This window comes from Aythya marila, assembly GCF_965140915.1.
Source record: "Aythya marila genome assembly, chromosome: 1".
NCBI lineage: Eukaryota > Metazoa > Chordata > Aves > Anseriformes > Anatidae > Aythya > Aythya marila.
The window spans coordinates 85,999,242-86,026,579 of record NC_139042.1 but is presented as its reverse complement, the minus strand read 5'-3'; the positions used below and the strand labels follow the sequence as shown (position 1 = coordinate 86,026,579).

General features: G+C 40.6%; 1 protein-coding gene across 4 annotated transcripts in view; it reads left to right on the top strand.

Annotated features, from left to right (window-relative positions):
* The first annotated feature begins 1,158 nt into the window (after positions 1 to 1,158).
* TAB3 (TGF-beta activated kinase 1 (MAP3K7) binding protein 3) overlaps positions 1,159 to 27,338 on the top strand; it is a 44,406-nt gene continuing 18,226 nt past the window's right edge. For all 4 annotated transcript variants that reach the window (XR_014318801.1, XM_082775374.1, XM_082775373.1 and 1 more), the window contains exons 1-2: positions 1,159 to 1,284; positions 26,836 to 27,024. Coding sequence is in view for 3 of the 4 variants with exons in the window: in XM_082775374.1 (XP_082631500.1) it covers positions 26,923 to 27,024 (102 nt within the window). In the remaining variant the exon portion in view is untranslated. The remainder of the gene's footprint in view (positions 1,285 to 26,835; positions 27,025 to 27,338) is intronic.

Here is a 27,338-nt window from a genome sequence, read left to right as displayed (position 1 = left end):
GACGAGAGCTTCAGGCAGGAACACTGGGCATGGGCATTTTTATACTAACATTTATCCCCTGTTACATGGAAGAAATATTAAGAAATGTATTAAGAACTGTAATACAGCTGTTGTATCCACACAGCTTGTTGCTGGTGGTATTCACAAAACGATGCCCAATGTTTTGGTGACCGCGTGGACCAGGCACTGACTTTAACCGTGCTCATGAGGAAGTTTCTGAGAATGGAAAGCTCAGGGCACTGAGGCTACCCTTCACACAGCCTCCAGCCGCGTGAGGAACCACCACTGGGTTCCCAAAACCTCTTTTTGAGGAGAAAACCATTTCCCTGCACTCTGCTCTGGTGAGGCTGCACCTTGAGCACTGTGCTTGGCTTTGGGCCCCTCACTGCAAGAAGGACATCGAGGCCCTGGAGCATATACAGAGAAGGGCTAGGAAGCTGGTGAAGGGCCTGGACCACAAGTCCTGTGAGGAGCAGCTGAGGGAGCTGGGGATGCTTGGTCTGGAGGAGGCTCAAGGGAGACCTCATTGCTCTCTGCAGCTACCTGAAAGGAAGCTGTGGGGAGCTGGGGGTCAGCCTCTTCTCGCAGGTAGCTGGTGATAGGACTAGAGGGAATGGCCTCAAGTTGCGCCAGGGGAGGTTCAGGCTGGCAATGAGGAGACATTTCTGCTCAGAAGGAGCAGTCAGGCACTGGGACGGGTTGCCCAGGGAGGTGGTGGCATCACCGTCCCTGGGGGTGTTCAAGGAGAGGTTGGACGTGGTGCTTGGGAACATGGTCAGTGGGTGACATTGGTGGTAGGGGGATGGTTGGAGCAGACGACCTTGGGGCTCTATCGCTTTAACACTTTATTTTCGCTGATCTCCCCCAGCCCCACGGCCGGTTTTTTTTGTTTTTTTAATCGCGCGCCTCCCCGCCCCTCCCCTCCCCTCCCTCTCTCGCGATGCCGGGCGCCATGCCGGAGCCGGGCGGGCGCAGGCCGGGCCCCTCCCCTCACCGCGCGGCCTCAGCGCCGCGCACTGAGCGTGCGGCGCCGCCCGCAGCCCGGAAGCGCTTCGCGGCCGCTGCTCCAGGCCCCCCCCTTCCCCCTTCCCTTCCCTCCCTCCCCCCCTCCCCGCTCGGGAGACCCGGAGCGCGCCCCCCCCACCCCACAACCGCCTCCGACGGCCGGCGCCTGCCGCCCCCCCCCCCCCTTTTCCAACGGCCGCCGTGGCGGAGGCCCGGCGGGGAGCCCAGGGGCCGGGCATGCGGCCGGCGGCGGCGGAGCCGAGCCCCCAGCGCAGCACGGTGAGGGGCGGCGGGGCCGGGGGGCGCACCGGGAGTCAGGGGGGGATCGTCCCCGGCCTGGTGGGGTGGGGGGGAAAGCGGCCGGTGAGGGAGCGGGGGGGGGAAACTCGGGGCTTGGAGACCTCCCTGGGGGTCCTGGGGGGGTTGGTCCGCGGTGGGAAGGGAGGGGAGGGGAAGGGAAGGGAGGGGAAGGGAAGGGAGGGGAAGGGGAGGGGGAGCAGCCGCCGTGGTGCTGCTGGGGGTGGGAGGGCCCCAAAGGTAGCAGGGCCGTAGGTGTGCTCTGCCCGAGCTCCTGTCCTGAGGGCAGGTCCTGCCGGTTGTGGGAGCTGCTGGGGGGAAGAGCAGGCCTGGGTTGTGTGGGGGTGCTTTATCGCTGTAGCTGGGTATGCTAGGCAGGTGCTGCCCTACGCCTTGGTGTTATACCTCTCCCAGGCACCTAGCCCTGCGGTTAGTGTGTTTCGCCCCCCCCGTTCAGACAGGACTTGTGATCTGGCATTGGCAGTTCTTTCCACTGCTTCAGCAAGGCGAGGAAAGGTGGCTTCTCAGATGGTCTGGGAGCAACTGCGCTTTGGAGCTTGAGGGAGAGTCCCTGTCAACCAAAAAGTAGCGTGGGCCAGGTGTGCTGCACTGCAAGGTGATGCAAAACGTAAAGCAAGGCGCTCTGCTCAGATAGGTATGCATGGACATGGGCGTCTTTGGAGGCTTAATTAATTTCAAGATGTCATTAGTAACTATTAATATTTATTGTATTGATTCTGACTTTGAAAATTAGCTAGGATGTTGGCTATTTCTAATGCTTTTCCCATTGCTTTTATAGTTACCGAACGTTACAGTTTGTCAATGTGATGTTCTACAGCAGTTATCCTCTTCCCCTCTTTGTCCATTCGAAATAAATACTGCGAGTGGATAAGCTGACCGTTCCTGGTGGTGCACTGAGAGGTGTCCGGTATCTTGAGTGCTGCTTGAACAGCGTTCACAGCTACTGAAGTTGGGAACTGGTTGCTTATAGGCTCACATTCTGTGAGAGGTCCATTCAGAATCACAGAATGGTTGGTCAGTTCTGTTTTCAGAAGGCAAAGCATAAAAGAATTCTTAAAACTTGCAGGTAAAGCCTGCATGGACCAAGGTGCATAACTGTTCTGGTAGTGTTAGTTTGGTCTTCAGACCTGTGAGAAGAACACTGCTTTCCCCTGCCCCATGTCAAGTACATTTTCTTTTAACAATTCTTTTTACATGAAATATGTTAAATTCATTTCCTCTTAGCAATGAGAGAGGAACAGGATTCTTAAAAATAAAATATTTCACAACATTTGTTTAAGTCAGCCCTTTGTCCTGGCCTGCAAATGGTGTCAGTTGAGAGTAGCAACTAACAACTTGTATCTGAGTGTAAATACATGTCTCAGTTCACTCATAAGACAGTTACTGCATCATTTTTTATACACCTTAGTAAAAGGAAATAAAATCAGCATCTAAAATCAGCAAAGTCTGCCTTTAGCTGTAGGCCTTTTGTTTTAGGTACAGTGAGATGGGTAAGGGTGATGGATGCACGTTATACTTTTGTGATCTATTTTCTTCTGGTTCATGTTGTAACTTTTTCTGTATATGACTGCAGATATACGTAAAGAGGATATTGTGAGATTTGTGTCCATTCTTTTTTGTTGTTTTGTGTGTCTCATTGAGGCTCCTTTTTCTTTCTGTTAGTCATCATATTCAAGTAGATAAAATGAATAGGTGTTGTGAAAATGGGCTGCCTTTTCCACCAGGTTTTGGCGATATGCCTGTGCTGATACTTATCCGCTGAGTTGCAGAGGAATAGCAGTTTCTAATGGTAAATGATTCTTTTGAATTGTTCCAAGAGAATACATTAACGTGATTCTCAGTGTTATCAGGTAATAGCTTGTCTCTGTCCCCTCTCAGAAATCAGGTAGCACTTAAAGGAAAGAATGTTTTCAGTTCTACTAGTCTGTAGATGCTTTCTCCTCATTTTGATCCTGTGCTGATTTGTTTTGTATGTAGTTTTAAGTAGCATAAGTAGCCCTGAAGGATGGCCTGCAAAAGTATAAAGTATTCTTGGTTGGGGTCAGAGTTGCATATTTCTATTATGCCTGCTTAGTCATCCAACTTGACTATAGCACGACATGTTTTGCCTTCCGTGTGTCTCTTTCCACTACTGTGAGCTGAACCAGGTGGATCTGTGCGTGCATAAATGTAAATAAAGGTATCTACAGTGACAGACTTTTGTTACTTGGCGTGTGTAAAGACAGGTGACAGATGGAGAGTGAAACTAGAGTTTGTATAAAGCCTCAAACTTGTTCACAAGTATCTTTTGGACTACTTTTGAATTCCCATGTTTTGAGTTACAAGGTAGAAATATCTGTGACTTGTGTTCTTGCAATGTGTTTTCCTGTCCTTATTATAGTCTTTACACAAATGGGGGGAGGGGGGGTGTAGGGACAACACCCTCCTAAACTTGAAACTGGTAGTGCTGCCTAGCATTGTAAACTGATATCAGCAGAAAAGTTTGGCAGAGATTTGAAAGTAATTCCCTAATACTTGCCTTTTTTTTTTTTTTTTTTTTTTTACAAGTTGGAGCTTCATTCAGTTATCTATAATAATGTAGACTTTCTGTAGACTTATTTCTGTAGAGGCATAATAGAATAAAATGTTGTCTGAAGGGTGACATTAGCTGTCTTGTGAAAGACCAAGACTCATATTGTTGAGTTTGAGCGTATGGTGATGTCATGGTGGCAGTTTGCACATGTAAGCATTCTTCCACATGGGAAGATAAGAGTTCAGAAATGCTTGTTTAGTTTCTTCAATGCAGATATCAAAGGTGTTGGTTCAAAACATTTCTGGAATAGGTTCCTATAGACTGCCAAACCTTAAAGTATCCCTCGGTTATCCTTGTGAAAGGCTTTCAAACTGTATATGTTAATATGTCACAAATTTGTCTCCAGCTTAAGACAAAAGATGTTAGACCTGATACTTACTGTTCTTGCAGAAGATTCTATAGTACCAAGTATCTTTTATGGCCTCCTACTCTGTATGAGGTGGAGGGCTTGTTGTCAACTTCTGTGCCGTGTCAGTTGGTGCTTCGAAGGTGGCACTGTAGGACTAGTATCCAGGAGACTCATCTGCACATCCAACAGGAAAGGAATCACTGAAGCCTTCTTATTGGCATGAGAAGCTGAAAACATCTGTCATAATCCAGCATGCAATAAGATGGTGAGACAAATTACAGTGTTGCTAATAAACCATACATACAGATCAAGATAGAAAGACACATTTTTTTTTCTTATTCTTTTTCTCCTTTAAAAGCTGAATTACACAGGATAGGTCAGAGGCAGTTGCTCAGTTTCATGTCAGAGCGGATTTAATACTTCAGTGGCCGTGCATCCCCTTGATTACTACTACAAATGTCTGTCCTCCTCCAAGTGCTGCTTCATTACAACCAGCACAGCAATATAGTACAAAAACGAAGAGTTTCATCTCCGTTAAGGTTATATACAGCTTTGTGTTCTTAAGAAGCCATAGTTCTTGGATTCCAGGTAGGCTCTTTTTTTTTTTTTTTTTCCTTAGGGCCTGAATTTAAAGCTATGGTGTTCTAAAAGCATCTTCAATGCATTACTGGGTTCTGCCCTAACCTAACTCTATCATAGGGAAAGTTACTTCTCCTTTTTCTCTTTTCAGAGTTTGTGTAAAGCAGGATGGCTTTGTAAGCAAACAGTGAAGCTACAGACTAGTTAAAGGTCATTATGCTACAGCAGTGTTCAGTAGCCTATCACAGCTTAAGGATAGATGTTTTGCTACTTACGTGTGGGCTTGCTGATGGATAGTTAAGAATGTTTTCTTAAAAGCACTTTTCAGCAGGTTGCGTGCAGTCAGTCATGTTCCGCACTTGATGTGCTTTAATAGAATGCTCACATTCCAATGAAATTGTATGTCCACTATAAAGTATGCTAATTTGAAAAGTGGATCAGTTTCTGTGAAATCATGGTAGAGTTAGGGATGCTTTTAGGAAAAAAAGTCAAATACTACCAACATTTGTCTCAGATGTGGCAGAAAAAAGTATGGATACTTTTCTAAAATGTTTTCAGTGTTGACTGCTCAAGTTTGATCATGAGATCCGTGGTAGTGCTAGTATTTTAATCTGGTTGTGGCTTTAAGGTTTCCTTTTTCCCTTCCTTGGCTGTATTCAAAGTTTTTTGGCCCGAAGTCTCATCTGTCCGAGAAATCTTTGCTGGTTTACAATGTTACAGACTATTGAAAATAGCTGGTGAAAGGCTTCTTTTATTCTTTGGATGTGATTGCATTTGTCACACAGTGTATAAATCCTCAAGTATAATTCTTTCTGTTTTGTGGGGAGCTTGTACACTGTGGCTTAACTCAAGCCACGGACACTTACTGCAAACACTTGGAGGAGTCAGGGATTTATGTTCTGCCTTGGGTTTTCGTATTGGGCATGCCATCAGTAGTAGTTCGGAAAGGTATAAGGGGTTCTGTATTTACCCAGACTGTGCAAATTCTGAAGGGAACTTAAAATTTGCCTTTCCTGTTGATGTCCTTGAAGATCAGCTTGCAGAATCAGTGGGCTGCGTGCTAGGTCACTTGTGGAGCGTTGCTGTTGAAATGTGCCTGCTTCGCTTTTCTGAAACTGTTAAGCTTGTGTTGATGGAGTAGTGACTCTCGCTGTAATGCTGCTAACATCAGGTCAAAAGTGACATATCCAGATAAGGCAAAGTGTTCATTTGGTACAGTTTTACTCTATTCCTTCATACTTGTTCAAAACAGTATATTAATAGGATGAATTTATACTAACGAGCACTTCTCTCTCAAATATTATCCTTCTCTTCCCCCTGCTGACTTGAAGGTGGTAAAAAAAAACAAACAAAAAAAACCCACTTCATTTTCTGGGTAATTCTACAAGAGTGCCATTTGTACAAAATCAAGTTTTTGCTTCTAAGTGGTCTGATAGTGTACAGATGTGACTTTACTAACCCTGAGATTGCTGAGTAAGTATTGTAACTGAACTCAGAACTCTTGTATGAGACACAGTTTTTTAAAAAGGGACCTTTTAATGCTTTTGTAGGTAAGCATTGCAACTCAATACTAAATTTCAAATGGACAGTGTAGGGCAACAGTTACTGTAGTCTGGAGCTCTGTTTTGTTTCCTGCTGCTAGAGCAGGATTGTGAAAAATGTAGTTGTAGAAGTTTGCTTACTATTCCTTCTGTATGAGCAGGAGTATTCTGTGCAGGTATTTCAAAACAGATCTCACTGTCAGTCTGCAAATGGGTCGTGTGTTGTGAGCTTCTGAGGAACTCGTCAGGGTGATGTACGTGGTTTATACTTTTTCTTCTGTGTTGAAGACATCAGTCTTCAGTGTGTGCCTGTGCCACTAGCAGATAGCAGTGGTGAGATGTCTGTTCACGTCCAGCTTCCTTTTGTGTTTGAGTGTTTTTTTTTGTAACAAACCTGTTTTTTTTTTTTTTTTCTTGGAATATCCAGTTTAAAGGAATAGGGTGTAACTGTCTCTGCCGTATCTGTTGCAGTGCAATGAAGTTTGAAATGTCAAAATACAGACTTAACTGCAGTCTACCTCTTTGCTTTTGAAGCCCTTGCTGGATACAGTAAATGCTGATTCTGCTTCAGAGAAATTCCAAGTCAACTAAGTATTCTACCTGCCAGTCCTTTTTAAGGCTTGGGAGTTGAGGTACACAAGGCTGAAGGGAGCATTAGGCCTAAGAGACCTGAGTCAGATCAGGTTCTTTATCTGTCTTTAGAAAAGACCGTCTATTGTATTTGAAAGAGAGAAGAAAGAAAATAAAGGGTCAGCAAAGTTTAGTGTTGAAACAGTTTCCTCATCTAGGAGGAAGGGGTCTGTGAGAGGGAGATGAATGAGCAGCTTCTGTAAAGAACAACTTGGTCAAGTTTTCCAAATACAGGAAAGAAACTTACTCTTCTAGCAACTCTTTAGAGCAAGCCTTGGTGTCTTTAGTTTTAAATGGATGGCATCTCCCTGTACTGACACGGACATCGAGGGATCTTCACTGATCTTTGCTGTTGTTAGGCAGCAAGGCAGCAGAACCAACAACACAGACACTGCTAGTACTGTGACAAGCAGTACTTCTATTTCTGGAGGAACACACAGTCACTTGAAAGCTGCTTTTCCCTAACTGAGACAGCTTTCTGTAAAAGTTGTAACAAAAATGCATGACGGGTCTCCGAAGAGCATATGTTACCCAAGATGTGATCGGGGCAGGGAGGCAGCAGCTTACATTGTTCCGTGTGTATCTACACAGCTCCTGGGCTTTTCATTTGCAGAAGCCCTTGTGCAGTTTGTTCTCATGTATGTCTGCCTGCAGGTCAAAGGAAAGCTTTATTGGGCAGGCGTCTGATATCTGGTGGAGGATTCTCCTCTTGGAAACAATGGAAAAGATGACAGAAGAGCTTCTGCTTCTCTCATATTTTAAGGAGTCCGTATATTCTCAAAGAGAACATTCTGCATACTTTGTAAGGTAGAGGGAGAAAGCCTTCTTTTTATTGCCGGTCTTGGACGCATTGAACCAATCCCTGTGGAAATTAGTCTCTATGGACTTAATAATTGCAAGAACTGGATGGGGGGGGAGAGGTAGTGTTAAGGAACTGGCAGAAAAGGACCAAAAGAAGTTGCAGCTATTCTTGCATGAATTCAATTTGAAATGAAATAAACAAAAAACCCCACCAGAGTTCTCTTATTTTTTCCCTTCTATTGATTCCTGTTAAGATCTACATGATACTTTTAGTCCCTCTTTCTGTAGAGAAGTCTGAAGAATTGTCCTAATATCTCATGGTTTTTGAAAGGTCTGAAAGGTAAAGCTTTTGTAAGAACATACAGAGTGCTAGAAGAAGGGCAAGGGGAAGAAAAAGGCTTAAGCTTTTATGATGGTCTTTGATTAAGGAGGGAAAAATGTTATTAAATTAATATTTTAGTTTCTCTTTTTCTTGTTTTTTTCATTATGTGGTGGAATACAGATTTGAGAGAGTACAGACGTGTCTTATAGTAAAGGCTGTGCTCTCATGACTGTCACAAATTTCTTTGGGGCTACTCTGAATGAATTTGCTTGAGCCCAAACATTGGTATATTCTTTGGTGATCATTCTATTCTCTTGCTCATTCACAGAATGAACATTTGATGTTAAGATTTGGTAGTAGTAGTTTATAGTAAACTCTACTGCTATTTTGAAAAGTTTCTAAATGCTACTTTCTGAATAGAGCATGTTTATATACTTCATTGGCCACCGTTTGTTGTATTGCTGTCAGTAAAAAATGCTTATGACGACTGCCACATGCTTACATAAGCTGCACTCATTTTTAACTGAAACTATTTATGGCACAGGCTATTTAGTCTGTTCAGAAAATGAAAACTCCACATGCTTAGGGGGAATGCACTTAGACTTGTTAAGACCTTTTTTGTCTGTTTTCCTGTTCATTTTGTTGTTTTTTACTGATTTTTTTTTTTTTTTCCCAGCAAGTATGGGATATGCTTAAATGTTTAAGGCAAGTTATTTCTGAGTACAGTAGAATATGTGAATTATGTAAACATCATATAAATGTATATAATCTTAATTTTTATTAAACTAAAGAAATTGAAAGCAGTCAGAGAAACATGATGGTTTTGCTTATTTGTTCACAAGTAGCAGTGGTCCTGTGTTGTATAGCATGAAGATCGTAGCTGCTGGTTACCCGGCGGTGAGTACAGCAAGAAGGTTGCCCTGTAGGCAGGCACTCCACAGAACATTTGTTGGAGCGGTGGTGGTGATTTCAGCAATGTCTTCCTGAAAAGCAGTAAAATAGTTGTATGGCAATTGTATTAGGCAGTATTTAGCTGGGGTTCCATTAACTGTTACTTAAATTGCTAGCTATGAAAAAAATACTGCTTAAGCATTACATGAGTTTACCAAGGTACAAACCTCAAAAGTGAATTATAAGTTGTTATTAAAGATATATTTGGGTACATTAAGTCTGTTAGTTTTATTAAATAAGGTACAAACCCAAGATGATTAAAATATTCAGGAATTACCCATATAACTTTACACTTTTCTAGTGATTAACTTTTCAGGAAGGATCTGTGAGGCTTGCAAACTAGGGTTTAGGTGTTTGATTTAATTCTTTTGTGACACCAGGTTAACGTCATATCACTGCCATGTATCCTATTGAAATACTAACATTTTTTTTCCAGAATCATAAAGGTATGCATAGTTTGCGTCTGTGTAAGTTTTCACTGTTTCTTGCTTGCTGAAATTCCTCCACAGCTCATCTGGACGTATAGGATAGCCTTGTTTTTTTTCTGTGGTTCTGGCTAAGAACTTTTCCTGATTCTTGCAAACAAACAAACAAACAAAAAAAGATGACTCAGGAGGGATTTCAGGGGATGCTGAAACAGCCACCCCCCTCTCCAAGGCTTGGGTTCCTGGCTTGCTTTAATGTAGATCATTTGGATGTTACAGGGTACTGTACAGGGTACTGCCACATCACTTAACCTTGTAAACAAGATTTCTAGTTTCTCATTTTCTCCAGTGGTCATACTGAGCATTTGAGACTTCCAGATACATTGGTCTCTTGAAAGCTGGCTGCAGCTATGAGGTGGCTGTACTAACCCAGATAGGCAGAAAGATGCTAAAAAGAGCTCACAGGTGTATGGCTTGGACTGACCTAATATCAGAACAGTCAGATTTGTAGCATTTTTTGTCTTTACTTAAAGGAAAAGTCTGCTCCAGAGATATTCCTAGTGAGATCTTGTGATCATTTTGGTCTGACACTGCTCTCCCCCCTGGCTGCCTGCTTCTGGCCCAGCATCTTTCATTTATCCTGGCACAAGGCTTCATGTGGTTTTGAGGTAAATTGGAGAAGTGATCAGGGTTGAGCTAGTGTTTGGTGGTTGTAAATAAGAGTTCAGCTTTAATAATCCATTTGCTATTTGGTCCCTAAGCATTTGTTCAAGTGCCCTTGGAAGGAGCAAGCAGACTAGGGGAAGGAGAAGCAAATTGCTGTATTTTTGCTGGATTAAAGTGATTATGAAACAGTCAGACCAGACTGCCTATGTGATAGTTTGCTCTTGTGGAAACACCCAGTACAGCTGATGGTTTGTGCTGTATCATTTTATGTTGACAAATATTTCCTAGGACAAAGGTTTTTTTGTTCCTCCAAAACTTAATTCCTCAAGTTAGAGGTTGTTTTGTAGCTAATGCTCACTTGTTTCAATTTTTAATGTTTTCAGAGTTCAACAACAGGAAAAACCCATCTCCTTTTTGGGGATTGTTCTGTTGTGGTTTTTGTTGTTTGTTTCAGTGTTCTCAGCTGTGACTGACACCCTATGCTGCAGAGAAAATTATAGCATTTGGATGTTCAGTATTCCTTTTCCCTTATAACTGCCTATTTCTCTCTCTCTCTTCATGGAAGGGAAGTAGACTGCAGCCCTCACATAAACAGGGGTGATTTTAAGTTCTCTGTTCAAGAAAGTTTTCTCAGAAGCTTGGTATTTGAGTATAGTTAGGTTTAATATTTTTTGTTTCCCTGCTGTTAATTATTTTGCACTTCTGGCATTTGAGCAGGTTTTTTTTTCCCCTTTCTTTCTGGAAATAGCATTCATAGTTGTAAGTTCTAATATTACAGGTACTGCTAGCAAGTTAAGTCTTTCTAATGACTCCCAAATTAGTCCAGGTTATGTCTGTTCTGTTATATAACCTTCTCTATAGAGGCATATTTGTTAACACCACTAATTGATAAAATAACTCAAAATATAAAGTAATAAAATTGAATTTTCAAATCTAAGAGCGGCTATCTGAGCAATTCTATAGATTGGGATGCATCATTTAGAATTCTTGTAGTGAGATTTCCTTTAACTCTTTGGCTCTCATTTGAAAATAAAAGGTAATCATGTGAACTTCATAAGCTGTTTGTTGTAATACATGATTACAAATTCTCACCCTGCGTACAGTTTAAACATGCATGTTACAGTTCTTTCATGATGGTGTTCACTTATTGGCAGCTGTGATGTATGTACTAAATACTTTGCTGTGTAGTCGATACTACAGTGTTTGAACTTGCAGCCTGCTTTTCTTCATGTGCAGTCTGTTTTCTGGAACCTGTTCAGTTAATCTGAGCATGTATAACTGCATAAAGAATGTCTTTACTCTTCTGCATACTTGGAAATTTGTTGATTAAGGCAGTGACTCGTATTTTATCTGGACTCGTATTTTATCTGTGTCTCCAGTTAACTCACTTTTCAAGTATGTAGAAAGCTGCTCTTCTGATCAAAGTGAATGGCTGGGTGTGGAAACATGACAAATTATCAAGCAAAGCAATTGGTATTGGAACATGGGTGTACCAAGAGCTCAGTATACATTTTCTTACAAGAACACTTAAAAGTGTTCAAATTTGTGTGAATTTTGTTTTCAATTAACTTGAAAATCAGACAAAATCAGTAGTGAGAAGATAGATGAATTAAGAGTAACCCCATAGGTTAAGCTGTTCACACAGCAGCGGAGAATTAGTTGGCCCTGAGTGCCCAAGGTCTGGTAAAGAGTCCGAAGAAGTCACTGGGGCTGTTTGGCTAAGCAGTGGGTGTGACCACTCACACTGTGACTGCAGATTCAAAGCATCAGATTACAGTGTTATTTAATGTACTTGAGCTTCTGAAATCTACAAATTTGTAAGTGATAGGACAAGGGGTAATGAATGGCTGAACTAAAAGAGGGGAGATTTAAGATGAGATGCTAGGAGGACATTCTTTACTCTGAGGGCGGTGAGGCACTGGAATGGGTTGCCCAGAGAAGCTGCGGATGCCCCATCCCTGGAGGTGTTTGAGGCCAGGTTGGACGAGGCCCTTGGCAACCTGGTTTATTGGGTGGCATCCCTGCCCATGACAGGGGGGTTGGAACCAGGTAGACTTTCTACCCAAACTGTTCTGTGATTCATGCTGCTTCATGCCCTTCATGTGTGTAGGGCAGATGTTGTCTGTCATAGGCTGCAGGGGAATACTCAGGTGGCAGTGTGTTCAGCTGGTGGGGGGTGACTGCAATTCATTTTAAATCTTAGATTTTTCTGCTGTGTAACCTCTTGTATACAGGACTACATTTGATTTGTGGGAAGGTATGACCTTTGTTTTTTTTCCTTCTGTGTTTTCAGCAGATGATGTTCTTCTAAGACTCCTGGGAGTTAGACCAAGAGACCTGTGTTTCAGATTCAAATTCGTTGTGTCTAAGTGGAGAGCTGGATGTATTCCATATTGTTTTGCTCTACAAACCATATGCATACTGCAAAAGCTGAACAGTAAAGAAATTGGAGATTAATTAAAGAACTAGCTGAAGACTATTATTCCTAGTATGCTTCTTTGCTGCAGCATCTATGAAAAAAAAAGTGGTACTCTTACTAGGTGAAAGACAAAAGCTCTTGTAGCTTGCATCTGCAGCCACTCAGATCATTGGATATCTGTTGTGCTCTTTCATTCTTGTGAAGGTGAATAGCATTGAGCACAGCACAAATACAAGGGTAATTTTAGAGTAGTGTAAAGAACATTTCAGGCAGTTCATTTGCTACTGTTTTACCAAGTTATCCACGGGACCCCACATAAGGCAATGGAGAAGTCTGCTAAAAAGGGCTGCGCTTGTGGAGGATGCATCTACCTTGAGCTTGTGGACAGAATCTTGTTTTAGGCATGTGAAATAATCCAAATGTCTTGAAGAGTAGAGTAAGTTTGTAACTATTTTAAGTTTGGGCTGTCTTTGAGCCTTTTTATTTTTTTCCTCTAAAGCAGGATTATGTGGGTAGCTTCCTAAAAGGGAAATGAAATCAGAGCAGTTTATCCTACCAGCCTTAATGGAGTACACCAGGGCAGATCAGTGTGGAAATGATCTGGCTTTAGAGAGATACTGATTGCTTTAAGCATTTAACATGCATGTTTAACTTGCATTACAAGGATATTCTTGATACAGCATAAAAATAACGTTTTAAAAGCTGAAATTGTGAATTTAGACTGTTTTGGATGAAATGCCTTAAAGTCATACTTATTCTTGGAAGTTTCAGAAAATGTGCTTTGTTCATTTGCAATGTGGTCAGATTTATACCATTTTTTTTTCCTATAACTGGACCTGATGGAAGTGAAACTTGCACGGCTGTATGACGCTAAGAAGTTACAAGCAAAGTCAACTGTGGAAAGACTAGCTATTAGCAAAGGGTCTCTTTACCTTTATTTTTTTTCTACTGTAAGCCCAGTTTTATACAGCCACAGAGTTGTTTAACATGTTCCTGCTAAAATTTGTGATGCACACTTCTACCACAAATTGTGTTAATCTCATCATCTGGCTCTGAAACTTTCTGGCCTGGTACCAGACCAACAAAAATAAACAAATGTGACTTGACTACTGATAACTTGCCTTTGCATACATACAATGTTAGGGAGTAATCAAGGTGTCAGGACTGTAAGTACAGTTTTCCTTAACCTACTGAAGTCATGACTTAAAGGTCTTTAAAGGCAGGTAAAGCATGGTCTTTAGCATCATTTCATGCTGGTATATAGCAAAGTGATTGAAATGCATAAAGCTTCTAATTTAGAGATTATTAAAATGTCAAAAAAAGAAGTTTTTGGTCCTGTCATCTGTCCAGGGCTCATGGAAAAGCACAAAAGTTACTTGCAGTGTGAAGTGGAAGTCAATATTGTTGTGGAAAAGCTCAGTGTTGGTAGCTGCACTTTTACTGCTGCTATCTGTGGTCTCTCAGCATGCTTGCTTTGGTATTAAAATACCTGATTTAGTGCCAGATTCTCTGTAAGGAAGAGGACACTCTGAAGCTTATATCAAGTAAAGCTGCTGGTTACTGTTCAAGTCCTCTGAAGCTGTACAAGAATTTTGGCAGGAATGCATCAGTGCATCTTAGGATGAACAATTGTATTTGTATTCTGGTCTTTCCATTATCTATTTTGGCTGTCCTATTTCTGGCCTAAGGTTATGGAACAAGTGGGTCTGAAATATCTAGACTTCCTCATGGAGATTTGCCACTGAAGCGATGCAACAGACAGGGCAGCTACAGCTTTATCTGAGTATTGATTATTTAACCATTACCCTACACCACCCAGGTTTCTCTCTCCAACAGCTGTAGCATAGAACTTGATTATGGAAGATGCTTAGGAAATCTCACAGCTTTCCTTCCACCAGACAGACTTGTATCTTGTTAATATTCTTTGTAGAGAATGAAGATGAATGTGGCCTTAGCAGAACAAAAATTGGATTGCATAAACAAAGATCTAATTAAGGTATTCTTCCTCCCCTTGCCTAAAGCAAAACAAAGTTTGATCTAGAGTTTATATCACATACATATATGATACCTGGTTATATCTATATAGACATATATATGGTGGCAGATTAACCTTATTTTAAAGTATCTGTTGTGTTTCACTAGGAAACTGGGTACAGGAATTCCTCATACGCAACATGCCCTCAAGCATCGATGTTCCTATATGTGTGTATAAATAATATATACACATTATTTATATATCTTAAGATATTATCATATGAAAGTAAACATATATAGATAATATAATTAATGCTGTATGTCACCTCTTGTGGTCTGTCATTGTGACGGTCTTATGGTTATTCATGCAAAGAATTGTTGGAATATATCAGAGTAGGCAAAGTCCATGTTACAGTTTGGTAATAAATTCTTCTGGCGTGATACAAAAGATGGGCGTGCTGCGTCACTTGCCCACCATATTTTATAGCAATTAGTCACATCAGAGAAATGTAGGCAGTTAGTGTAATCTTTGCGCTGCTCTGTATTGCCTCCTGTCTCTTCAGTGTTTTTTCTGTGTTGGCCCCCTCCCTATTTCTGTCATGTTTTTTTGTTCCTGTTTATGTGCCTCTCCACTTCCCTCCTCTGCTTCCTCTGTGTAGAGTCATATCCTCCATTAGTGTGTGTTTGCTGTGGATCCTGAAAGCAGGTTTTCTCGTCTTCTCGCTCAGCTCCTTGTGTTTCTAGTCTAGTGTATTTCTTCTAGTTTAAGGTCTCCAGAGTGAGGACAGGCTGGTAGTGGTCAGGCCAGAAACAGTTGTGTAGGTGCCTGTGCTTCCCAGGACCCTGTTATTTCTGCTTTGTAATCTCTCAGCTTGTTGTTTTGGGCGTAAGAGTTCCAGTGCATGCAGTGCAGGGGCAGCCTTTACAATAGATGTTGCTTTTGGCACCATTGTCAGTTACATGGGCTGCTAATAAATTTACATAAATCATTTAAATTGAAACTAATTCTCGTTAGTTTCTTCTTTTCTCTCTGCATTAGAAGGAATGCTTCTTCACAAGTAGAAATATGTTTTGCAGTTTCTTTCTTCGCGGTGCAGCAAAATTTGAAAGTTTGAGACAAGTGCTGTTACAGAAATTGTCTGCATCTCATCCCGTAGTGCTCTTCTGCATATGCAGTTTTCAACAAAATAGAAATCTTTGGGTTCAGCTAGTGTTCTTAACACAGAGTATTTTCAAGGTTTGTCATATAAAAACTCATGGGATGCATGTCAGAGGAATCCTACTCATCTTGTTATTTTTAATTTTCATTTATGACATTATTGCTGTTACCTATGACAATTTTATGATGGCTATTTCAGAAGCAGGAAACCCAATCATTTATTTGAAATGGTTGGCTTAGAACTCTTTCTCATCTTTCTATCTACTTTAATTCAGGCTTATTTAACAGTGAAACTTTATTTTGGAAAGTTTCTGTTACCATTAATTGCCCATCCTATTGCTTACTCATAGCATGGTTAACTCAGAAGAATGAATTTCCATCCTGTAGTGCTTGTAGCTTTAGCTGACTCAGAGAGATGGCCAAACTCTTATTTCACTGTGAAATTGTTTGCCCTGAGCCACCCAAGTAAATCAAATAGCTGGTTCAAAATTGGGATGGTATACCACTGAATGCATGAAGTGCAGCTGTGTGCCTGTACAGAAATATCAGCCGTCTCAGATGACTAACCTGATTATGCTGCTTCTGCTCTGCAAACAGACAGTAGTTTCTTTCAGTTTTATTGCTAGCAACCCGTTTATTTAGAGCAAACATTTTAACAGGGAGAAGCCTGAATCAAAGGGTGAAGGTGAACAGAAGTGAGGGAGATGTTGAAGCTAATTATGTGAGTAGCAATATGCATGTGTAACAGTGGATTTGCGAGTGTAGTTTATTCTGAAATTTTATTACTTTTATATGACAAGCCAAGTGACACATTCTTATTCTTAGATCATGACTGTTGTCTTCAGTCTTCCTGAAACCTCTGGCTTGAGGAAATAGTAATTAGTCCATACTTACTTCTGCAGGAGTTCAGTGTTTCAATTTGTAGAAGTCTCTTGTCGGAGTACTCACTGTATTTTGACCAGTGTAAATGCATCTTACGACAAAGCCTGCTCTGAATATCTTACAAGTGAATGCTAAGTGTGGCAGTGAATTTGTGATCTGGGAGCAAGAGCTGATGCTGAGGATCATTTACCTTGTGTAGGAGCTGTCAGACATCTCCTTGTCTGGGACAGCGTTAAATTCCTGGTAGGGACTCGTGCTGGTGACCTGCAGACACCTCTGCCTCCATAGCAAAGCTTGAAGACATGTATTCTATGAGGAAATTTAATGTCACTTTTGAGAAGGAAGCTGACTTTCTGAAGCAGTTACGTATTAAAAAATGTTCCAGTGGCTTTGCAGTTTGTTGGACATTGGCTTTTAGTAACCGTTAAACATGGAAATACGGATGGGCTGTACCATGGATTTGCAGTAGATGTTTTCTGATACTGTTAGTACATGTTTAATTTTATATATTCTTGGAAGGGAATATATATCCTTTCTGGCTCACTTTGACTCCTAAAATAGGATGTGGCAGCCACTCCTCCCCCATATAATTTTTACACTGCATTTAGTAGGGCCAACATTTGGAGTTTGTGAATTGGGAAATCTGACAGCGAGCTGATTTACTGCAGGATTTTTTCCAGCCACAGCGTGTAGTTCACAGCTATTCAGTCAGTAGTTGTACGTCCTGGCAAGGAGGACGATTCATCATCCTTATAAATTTTGGTACAAACGTGATACTTGTGATAAAATCTCATGATTATCTCTGTGACATACAAACTCAGTTGTTCTCGCAACTTTGTTTGTGCTGGTACTCTGCAGAACTGTTGTGGAAACTATTATTTGCTGTTTAGTAGCATTATTGCAGAACTGTCTCAGTGCCTTGTAAACCTACGGGGTTGTAACTGTTTTGTAGCAAGAGCTGCTTGTAGTTGCTTGGGGGAGTGAGAGAACCATACATATCTAATGAAGTATTTCATTATAAACACAAGAAGGTTACTAGTATCTTCTTGGTAGTGGAATTACTAGCCAAGTACTTCTTAGCCACTTGCTAAAAGGATTATTATTTTTCCAGTTAAGTAGTCTTCTCATTATCCTTCGGTTCTTACTGTGAAGTAATTAAAAGTACTCTGTATTTTATGAAGATTTGACTTGAATTTAGGGTTAAGATGATTTTGACTCCTTTTCGTTTGTTTCTAAAGCAGTGGAATAAATAAGCTCTCTTAGTGCCACATATAGATGCTACCTTAAAGGAGAGAAATTTAATCATGACCAAGGCCACAGAATAATGTATGACTTGTTTGGGAAACAAGATCTTTGTACTCTACATACTAAATCCCTTTCCACCTGGTAACATGCTGTCTCAGTGCCTGATGTTTTTGTTTAATTGGTGTCAACACTGTGACATTTTTGATGTCTTTTATCATAGATGGAAGAGGAGGAACAGTAGATAGATAACACTCGTCCATTTAGATGCTGACAGCTTACAAGGGTGACAGACCATAATGAAAGGGAGAAAAGCAAAGCAAATACTAAAGCACACAAAGCAACACAAAATAGGTTCCTAAGAGGGAACAGTGATTGATTATAACTTCTGATTTTTTTTCCTAGCAACAGCTGTCACTGAAATGCTTGCCCACAGACCACAGAAGAAACCTAATTATGCTTTAGTGCCATCCCCAGGCAGTATCCCTGTTGTGTGAAAAATGGATTTCCTTCTTCCAGGTTTCTCTTGCCTTGGGATTGTATGTTGCCTTTTGTGTGATGAAGACAAATCACATTGTATTTCCATATTCCTCATTTATTGAATTTGTCAAAATAGTTTTCAAACATGGACAAAATTGATCATTGCATAAATGAATAAAAACAAGAGAAGGAATATCCTCATTGTTTGACACTCCTGTTTCATCAGTGTGAGCTAATGGTATTATTGTTGTGCCCGCTTTGATGAGTTATGCTCCATTTCGGTACTCTGAGCTGTTCTAGGCCATCAGGTGACACACCTGTGAAGTTGTTGTATGCCATATGCACAGGGAAATTGAATCAAGAATTGTCAAGTGAGATTGTGTAACTTTACCCTAATTTAAGAGACCAATTGGTCAGCAATTTGTCAGCTTTATTTTTAGTTTTATTTTGCCATATACTTCTTTACTATGTTTCCCTTTGCCTTCCTGCCATCCAGGAGCTTTTTGAAGCTGTTGGCCTTCTTTCATACGAATGAATGAATGCTCATCATAAAACAGCTTGCCAAACCACTCAGTTGTGGTTTTTAGTGACTTAGCCGGTCATTTACTTCAGAGCAAGTGACAACAGCAAGCTGAGCTCAGCTTTAAACATTGACTGCTTTTCTTTTTTCTCTTTGTGGAACTTACTATGTCTGTATGAAATGACTAGATAAGCTCAATGTTATATTGCTTTCTAGCTGTTTCCAGGCTGTGAAGCAATGTACTCCAAAAGCTATGGGATGTGTCACCCAGTAAATAAAAAGGCTTCTGTAACAAATGATCATTGTGATATATGTGGTGTGGGAGAAGTTTTTAGCTATAAATAATCTTAAAAATTACTTTACCTATTGCAGAGAAAAAGAATTCCTGTTTTTTTTTTTTTGTGATAGAACATGTTTAAATAGCATGAATGTGGGCCTAAAAACAGGTGTGAGAAAATTGTATTGGAAATGCTGTAATAGCTTACCTTCTTGTATTTGATTTCTTTAACGATGTTCCAGCTAAAAATCTTTATAAAGTTGTTACATGGCAGTAAAAAGTGTTTGTTTTCCTCTGCTACAAGAGCAATCCAAAGTTGGATTGGGGCGTGTTCTGACACCCATGGGACGGATTGGTTGTTTGGTTTTATTTATTTGAATGATTCAATCAAGGGAAGCTTAATGTACAAAACTGTTTATTTCATTGTTCCTAGTATCATTATAGTGTGACTTTAAACCATTTACAGCCAGTTGAATTGAAGCCAACAGTGGTTCCAGAGGCTACTCAAGGATTAGAGGTGTGATTATGTGATTGCATCTGCAGCCAGGTCACATGCCAGGCGTGTTTACAAGGCTATAATTGGGTGCAGATGCCTATTAAACAGTAGGTATGTGTGGGATGGGACGGTAAAAACCTAAGTTTTTGCTCAGTTGATCCTTGGTGCAAAGAAACTCAGTTTGAATCATCTTAAAATTTTAAGGTCCTTACTTATGCAAAATGTTACTTTAAACAAGTGCTTTTTGACACCTTAACTGTGGTTTGTTTGCAGCCATTGTTGGAAGCACCACAGTAATTACACACCTCAACATCTTGAGTATTGAAATACAGAAGTGGAATTGGGATGTGATCACATAGCATTGCAGTCCTCCCTGGCCCAAACCACGTTTATTTGTTAATACCACAATGTTAGTCAAATGCCTTGTCTACTTCAAAGTCAGTGCTTTCTAAATCTGTTGGCTGAGCTAATTCCTTTCTTGTTTTCTCATGTTTTACTACTGGCATGCAGTGTATCAGGAGTATTCTAGCATTTGGAAGTATGTAACTAGTGTGGTAACAGATAATAATAAAGTCTGAGTGTAATCATGGCAGTAGTACAGATGGGGATGCCGATATTCAGTTGCTCTGTTTTGGTTTTCAGAGAGTAATATTGTGTGGACTGCGGGCAGATGACGTGGAGCTTGAAGTTTCTTCAGTTCTGGCCTCTTGCTGATGGTGGCTCTCCTGTGTTCAGCTGCCCATCAGCTGTCTCACAGTGCCACAGCTTTGTGCTGGACACACAAGGCTGTGGACAGAAAGCTGTTGTGGGTGGCTTGTAACTTGCTACAATGGAACTCATCTCGCTGCTTTTTTTTATGCTGCCTCATATGCAGTGAAGTTTAGCATCCCTAGGGGACTGTAGCCAAAACTCTGGAGGACTTGGGAGTAGCTGGTTTGCTCACTGCTGTTCTAGGAGCTCAACTGGCATTACCCCTAAGCACTCCTTGCAGAGAGAGTAACTTGTTTCAAGAAACTGTAATGAATGTGTTACCAGTCCTTTACCAGTAACGTAGTTTCCAGGGACCTAACTTGCCTAATTTTTAGTTCTCTAATATTAATAAATTGTTTGGAGTAGACGTTGTATTTGAGTGCTGAAGATGGAACAGGTGATGTTTTATCATTGGGAGAAGTGGGTAGTTTCTCACTGTCTTTTCTTTTGCCATAGCTTTTAATAAAGAAACTTCTACTAAGTAGGCTAATCTGTTTAATGCACCTTAAATACCTTTGTTTATGCTAACGTAGCACAATGAAATCGCTTCTGCTGTTGGGAAGATAATAGATTACATGGAAAATGTGTTACGTGCTGCCCCTGTGGAAGGGGAACACCACAGTTCAGAATGTGGATGACTTTTTTTTTTTGTAGGATTATTTCCATACTATCTGATCTCTTGAATTTAGCAATCTGGAAGGAAGTAGTCATGAAACATGAACGTAGATGTTTTTAATAAGCAGCTATGGTTTTCAATTATATAGATAAAGGCATTTCTTTTATAAAATGTTATTTTGGTTCCTAAGCACTCTGTGTACTGTGTTCTTCTAAAGAGCTTTTCAGATTAGAAGTCTTTTTTAAAGTTAATCTCAAAAATAAGTTACTCCCTTTAACTTCAACAACATAAGTAAAAGTAAGTAGGAGAAATGCAATAACAAAGGTAATTTGAAGAACTTTTTCTTCAGGTATCATGACCAGAGAAACACAGTTTGTAATTATCTCTCAGAAAAATATGATTCATAGCACATATTATCAACTTCTTTCCATTTAATAAATTGTGGGGTTTGAGTTTGCCAAGATGGCAGGTGCCCACCATGCTGTGTTCTCATTCCCTTTCCTCAGCTGGAGAGGGGCTGAAAATACAACGAAGCAACTCACAGGTTGAGGTAAGGACAGGGAGGTCACTCAACAATTACTGGCATGGGCAAAACAGACTTGGCTTGGGGAAGATTAATTTATTTCAGTTACTTATTTCATAATAACAATAGTGAGCAGTGCAAACTTAAAAACAAAACAAACAAAAAAACTGAAAACCTCTCCCCCCCAGTCACCTGCTTCTAGGTCCTCCCCCCAAGCAGTGCAGGGGAAGGGGCAATGGGGGCTGTGGTCAGTCCCTATCACTTCATCTTGGCTACTCCTTCTCAGTCACTCTGCCCCTGCTCTATGTGGGGTCCCTCCCACGGGATGCCATCCTTCCCGAACTGAGCCTGCGGGGGGCTGCCCACAGGCAGCAGCTCTTCAAACATGACTCCGTCCCATGAGGTCCATCCATCCCCCAGGAGCAAACTGCTCCAGCACTGGTCCCCCATGGGTGGGCAGCAGGTGCTCCTGCATGGGCTCCTCTCCATGGGCTGCAGCTCTGGCCTGGGGCCAGCTCCTGTGGTAGCACTCCATGGGCTGCAGCCTCCTCCAGGCCACATCCACCTGCTCCACGTGGGCTCCTCCATGGGCTGCAGCGTGGAGATCTGCTCCATGTGGGACCCATGGGCTGCAGGGGGACAGCCTGCTCCACCAGGGGCCTCTCCACAGGCCTCAGGGGAGCTGCTGCTGCCTGCCTGGAGCACCTCCTGTCCTCCTGCTGCACTGACCTGGGGGCTACAGGGCTGGTTCTCTCACATTTTCTTACTCCTCTCTTCCAGCCACTGTCACAGAGCAGTTTTTCCCATCTTAAATCTGCTCTCACAGAGGCACAAACTTCGCTCATTGGCTCAGCTCTGGGCATTGGTGGGTCCCTTTGGAGCCAGCTGAAACTGGCCCTTATCTGACATGGGGCAACTGCTGGATTCATCTCACAGAGGTCTTAAGTGTTAAACTTTTGTGCTTTTGTTTAAAAAACAAACAAACAAAAAAAAAAAACCACCATATTTTTATTTTCAACATGATCTCATTTTTATTTACACTGCCATTTTTTGGTGAAAATATATTTATGTACTTACCCAGATTAATGAAATTGTATTTTAGAATTTCACATTCTTCTGCTACATCCATTCCTGCCTTCACTCCTCAGTTCTCCCTCTATCCACTACATGAGGAACAAGTAAAATTCCTATTTGGGGAGAGTACTCGGACTGTTTTTGCTCTTCTGTGTAGGCCAGAGCAGGAATAAAGGTCTTAAAACGCTGGCATCACTGTTACTTAGAAGTCATACCTAAATGCCAGAAGCAAATATGAAGAGGTATGAGTTGTTGGTATTGGCAAATTACATTTTGATGGCATATTATTGTAAATCACAATTAGGAATTTCTGTCAAGAATTTGGATTCTATAACTGTTTATTGGATTTGCTACTTTGCATTCACTGGAAATGAGTTTAAATGTCACTACAATACAAGTCGTTTTTGCTTGGTGAAGATGTTATGTATGCTCACTTCATTTGCTGATGTGTGTCTAATATTATTTGTTTTTATTCTGAAGTTTCTGTAAGTAAGAAGTTGGTGGTAGTTTACTGTTTTGTCCAGTGAAATTTCATGGTACATCCACACTGGAGTTCCAGAGGTGTTCAGACAGACTATCTGGTGCAGGTGTTCGAAGGAAGCACCTAGTGAGCACTGAAGTAGGGGAAAAAAAAAGTCTCTCTCACACACATGCTGCATGCATGAATCTGAATTTTTTCCTCAACACCTTGAACAGTAATGGTGAAAAAGTGAACAAAAGAGAAAAAGAACATTAATTTACAAAGATTGGGCTGAGTTCATCTAAATGCCATTCGGTAAATCCGCTTCTTGTCTGTAAGTGTCAGCGTGCATTAGTCAGGACAACAAAGTGTAAGAATTACATTTGTGTAGTATGCTGAGGGAAAATTGAGGCTCTTTACCTGTCTGTACTTAATCCATCTGTTTTCTCGTCTTTCTAATCTAAAGATTTAAACAATCTTTTAAGATGAAGGAATTTGCTTAAAAGGTACAATAGCACGGTGTCTTTGAAGAGTTGATTTTTCTATAAACTGATTTGCTTACTGGTGTGGTGTGGTTTGGGTGGGGTTTTCCTCTTATCCTTCAAGGTACAACTACGGTTATACAACTCATAATTCATTTTAAGTTGATGAGGCTTTGTGAGAAGCTGTCTCCCAGATAGCCTTTTTCTGGGAATTCACTTAGGAATCATTTCAGTTGTTGCATATGTTGTAATTGCATGGTGCAATTGCATTGTAAGCACATGCCATTACGTAATTTATAAACTTTCACATTGTATGTATTTACCTCATTTGTTTTTCAACTGGATCTTTTTGATGATTCATTTATCTTTATTTTAGGTGACTTAGCATTTAAAAATAATGGTAATAAAATAGATTTTCTTCTGAACACAGTGTGGGGGAGCAACAAGATTATAGTAATTCTGGTTTTTATTCATCCTTCTTGAAGAGAGAAATCAGTTGTTTGGTGGAAGTGTGGACCCTGGTTTATTTTCTTAACTTATAAAGTTCACAAGTGGCTTTAGGGAAGAAGATACAGGTACTGTTTTCCCATCCATATAATTTAGTCATGTAAAAGTTGTGGAAAAAATACTGGTGGAATTGCTTAGGACCAGAGTGATTCTTCGCATAAGGTCCAAGTTTCACTAATGGCTGCCAAGGTCATTTCTGTGTCTTACTACAGCAGGACCAATTCTGCAACAATACCCTTTAATGCTTTTGTTACTACAACTTCAGTGTGCATAGCAATGTTAATTTATTTCATCCTTGTGAATTACTTTTCGGCTAGGATTTAGGTAACCTCTGTGCGCTTTTGAAAGTTGCAGATGAAGTGACTTTTGCTTTCATTGCAATTGTGGGTTATTTTTTGATGTGAACTGTGCTGTGAACTTTCAATAATGATAAGGCACCTTAAATGTAGTGCACTTCAGTGTGTCCCTCAGCACACGCGTGCCATGAAAGAGGAGCCTCAGATAGTTGCTTTCCTAGGCTCTTGTGCCTCAGCAGGAGCTCCTGTCCTGTCTGCTCCTGTCTGTTGCAGCTCCCTTGTCTACACTGTGAGGTCTGCTCTTGTCTCACTGCTCTGCTTGCCTGGTGCTGTGCAGTGACCTGGGATGTGAGTCTTTTGTTCCCACTGGTTTGGGCCACTTAGCCTGGAAAATGCTGATTCAGGTGTAGGCAGGTCAGATAGAATAGGCAGATGTGTGCTCCGACATATGGCTGAAGAGAACTTTGTGGGGTTGACTGTAAAATAAATGTGTAAATAAATAAATCCACAGTTGTGCAGCCATAGAATCCATGGAGTTCTGAGTTTGTGTGTTTGTTCTTCTCATGAGAATTATTTCAGGTTTCTTGTAGACTTTTCAAGACTAGAGGATTTGACTCTAAAATGAGAATGGCAGTTTCTCTTATCCATTATTTGTGGTTAGAGAACTCTGATTAAATTCCTAGTTGGCTAATAGCTGCCAATAACTTTGAGGGTTACACATCTACTCACCCTAAGTATTCAGGAGTTGTTGGAAAAAATGTCAAAGGGAATGTTGGATTTAGACTAGTATTAAAGCATAGAAAAGCATTCTATGAAATGATGCAAATTCCCAGTCTGCTTTCTTGTGTTACATTTGAATTGATGTTTGAAGAGAGAAATGATGCACTATGATTATACAAGTTATATTTCTTGCAGTATATCTGAAATCATGGCAGGATAATTAAGATCTCGCTGTTTTTTTTTTTTTAATTTTCTCATTTATTTTGAAGAGTATGATGTGACAGGTGTAGTACTGGATACTAGAATGCATCAGATAAAACAGAGCAACCCTTCCTGCGAGCACATGTCATTTCATGATGGATAATGTTACTTGAGGGCTGTCCACATATGTAGCAGCCAGATAGTGAAGCAGACTTCTGTTTCGTGTTGTTGCTGTTCTGCCACTTTTCAGTGAAAGGAAGTAATATTTAGGAAGAGGTAATAAAAACAAAGGCCTGAGTATTGAATATTAAAAACAATACAAATCCCTCCCCCATTCTCCACCAAACCTTTTTTTTTCTTTTACCCTAAACCTGACATGTTTTATTTCTTTGAAAACATGTTTTATTTTCTTAGTCAAACTAAGAGACTTTCTTAGGAAAGATACAGGAAACTGTAGGAGATTATTATCACATGAAGGTGTGAAGGTATGCGGATGTCTAGGCTGAATTGTTTTACTTTTCTAGTTTTCTGTTAGGAGCTGAGCTAACTACTGAAAAGCCAACTCTGGAGTATGTACATTATGTACCATTCAAAAATTCCACCAAGGCTGAGATGTGAATGTTTTAAATGGAGAGAAAACTTTGGCCTTAACCTAGCTAATGATGAACACCCTAACTTGAACACCCACTCTGCTGGTATCTTTCATTTTCATCTTTGAAAACGCCTTTACATTCTCCCCAGTTAAAAATTCAGCTGAATATTACTGTTGGAAAGACAGAGGCTATTTCATGTACCATCTCCATGCAGTGCCCATGTGAATTTTTACTTAGACTTAGCTCTTGGATGATTACTCCTCTGATCATGAGCAACAACTGAGGAAAGCATTTATTGACTCAGATTGTATTTGTTGTCTAGCATTCCTTTGGTATTGTATTTCAAATCCCGTATTTTTGCTGTTGAATGTAAGAATCCTGAAATGTTTTTTTGTAATTAATTATGCTGATAATTAATAGGTGCTTTACAATGATCTGAAATAGATTATTATCATAGGCCTAAAAAGGACTTACTAAACTATGTTTAAATCCTGTTGTGTTTCACAAAAATTCCTTCCAACTCCTTGAATTTACAGCAATGTAAGGAGTTTAAGCCCCATTACTAGAAAATTATTTTTTTTTAGAAAATAATTGCGCTATTTCTAGCCCATTATTTCTGGCATAATGTGAATAATAAAGACATGCGTGCTCCATGACTTCAGACGTTTCTACAAACTATTCAGATTCTCGCTGGGAATACTATTTAAGTAATCTATTACAGCTCTGTTTTATACAAGCCAGGTTAATTAAAGTCATGCATATATGGTACCACAATGGGACCAGGTAAAGAACTGAGCTAGCACATTCCAGTAAAATACAGTGTAGATACACCTGTGCTATGTTAAGTGTTTTTGGATTAGAATTTGAGAAATGATGATTCCCACTCTCATGCTTAAGCCATCGTCTCTTTATATCTGGATCTAAAATGTACTTGTCATTGCAGTTGGGGAAAGGAAAAAGAATGGCTGTGATAGCTTAGAAATAATTGGCTTCTTCTTATTACAGAAAATGCCAGAAGCCTCAGAAGATCATAATCATTGGAAGGCCTGTTGACTTCTGTTTTTTGATAATCTGGAACATCATCAGTCTGGCATGGCGCAGGGCAGTCAACAACTCGATGTGCAGGTACTCCATGATCTCCGACAACGTTTCCCTGAGATACCTGAAGGGGTGGTATCTCAGTGCATGCTTCAGGTATGGTGAAGAGTTTAAAGGTGCCTATGTACTTCTGTTGTTGTAGCATGAAAACTTCTTAGTAGTCTACTTGGAACATAAATTCTCATTCTTCTGGTTTTATTTTGAAGGAGTAGAAGACTCTGTTACTTGCTTTGTTATTCTGTCTTCTACATACAAGATGTTACCATTCCTCCACTTGCATTTGTGTTTTATTGTTTTTTGTTTTTCTTGCTGGTTATTCATCCTTGCATGTGTGACTGTATGGACACAGGATTAAGGAGAGTGGCTAACAGGGTGGTTATTAATGATGGCTTCATCAAGAAGCATCAAGA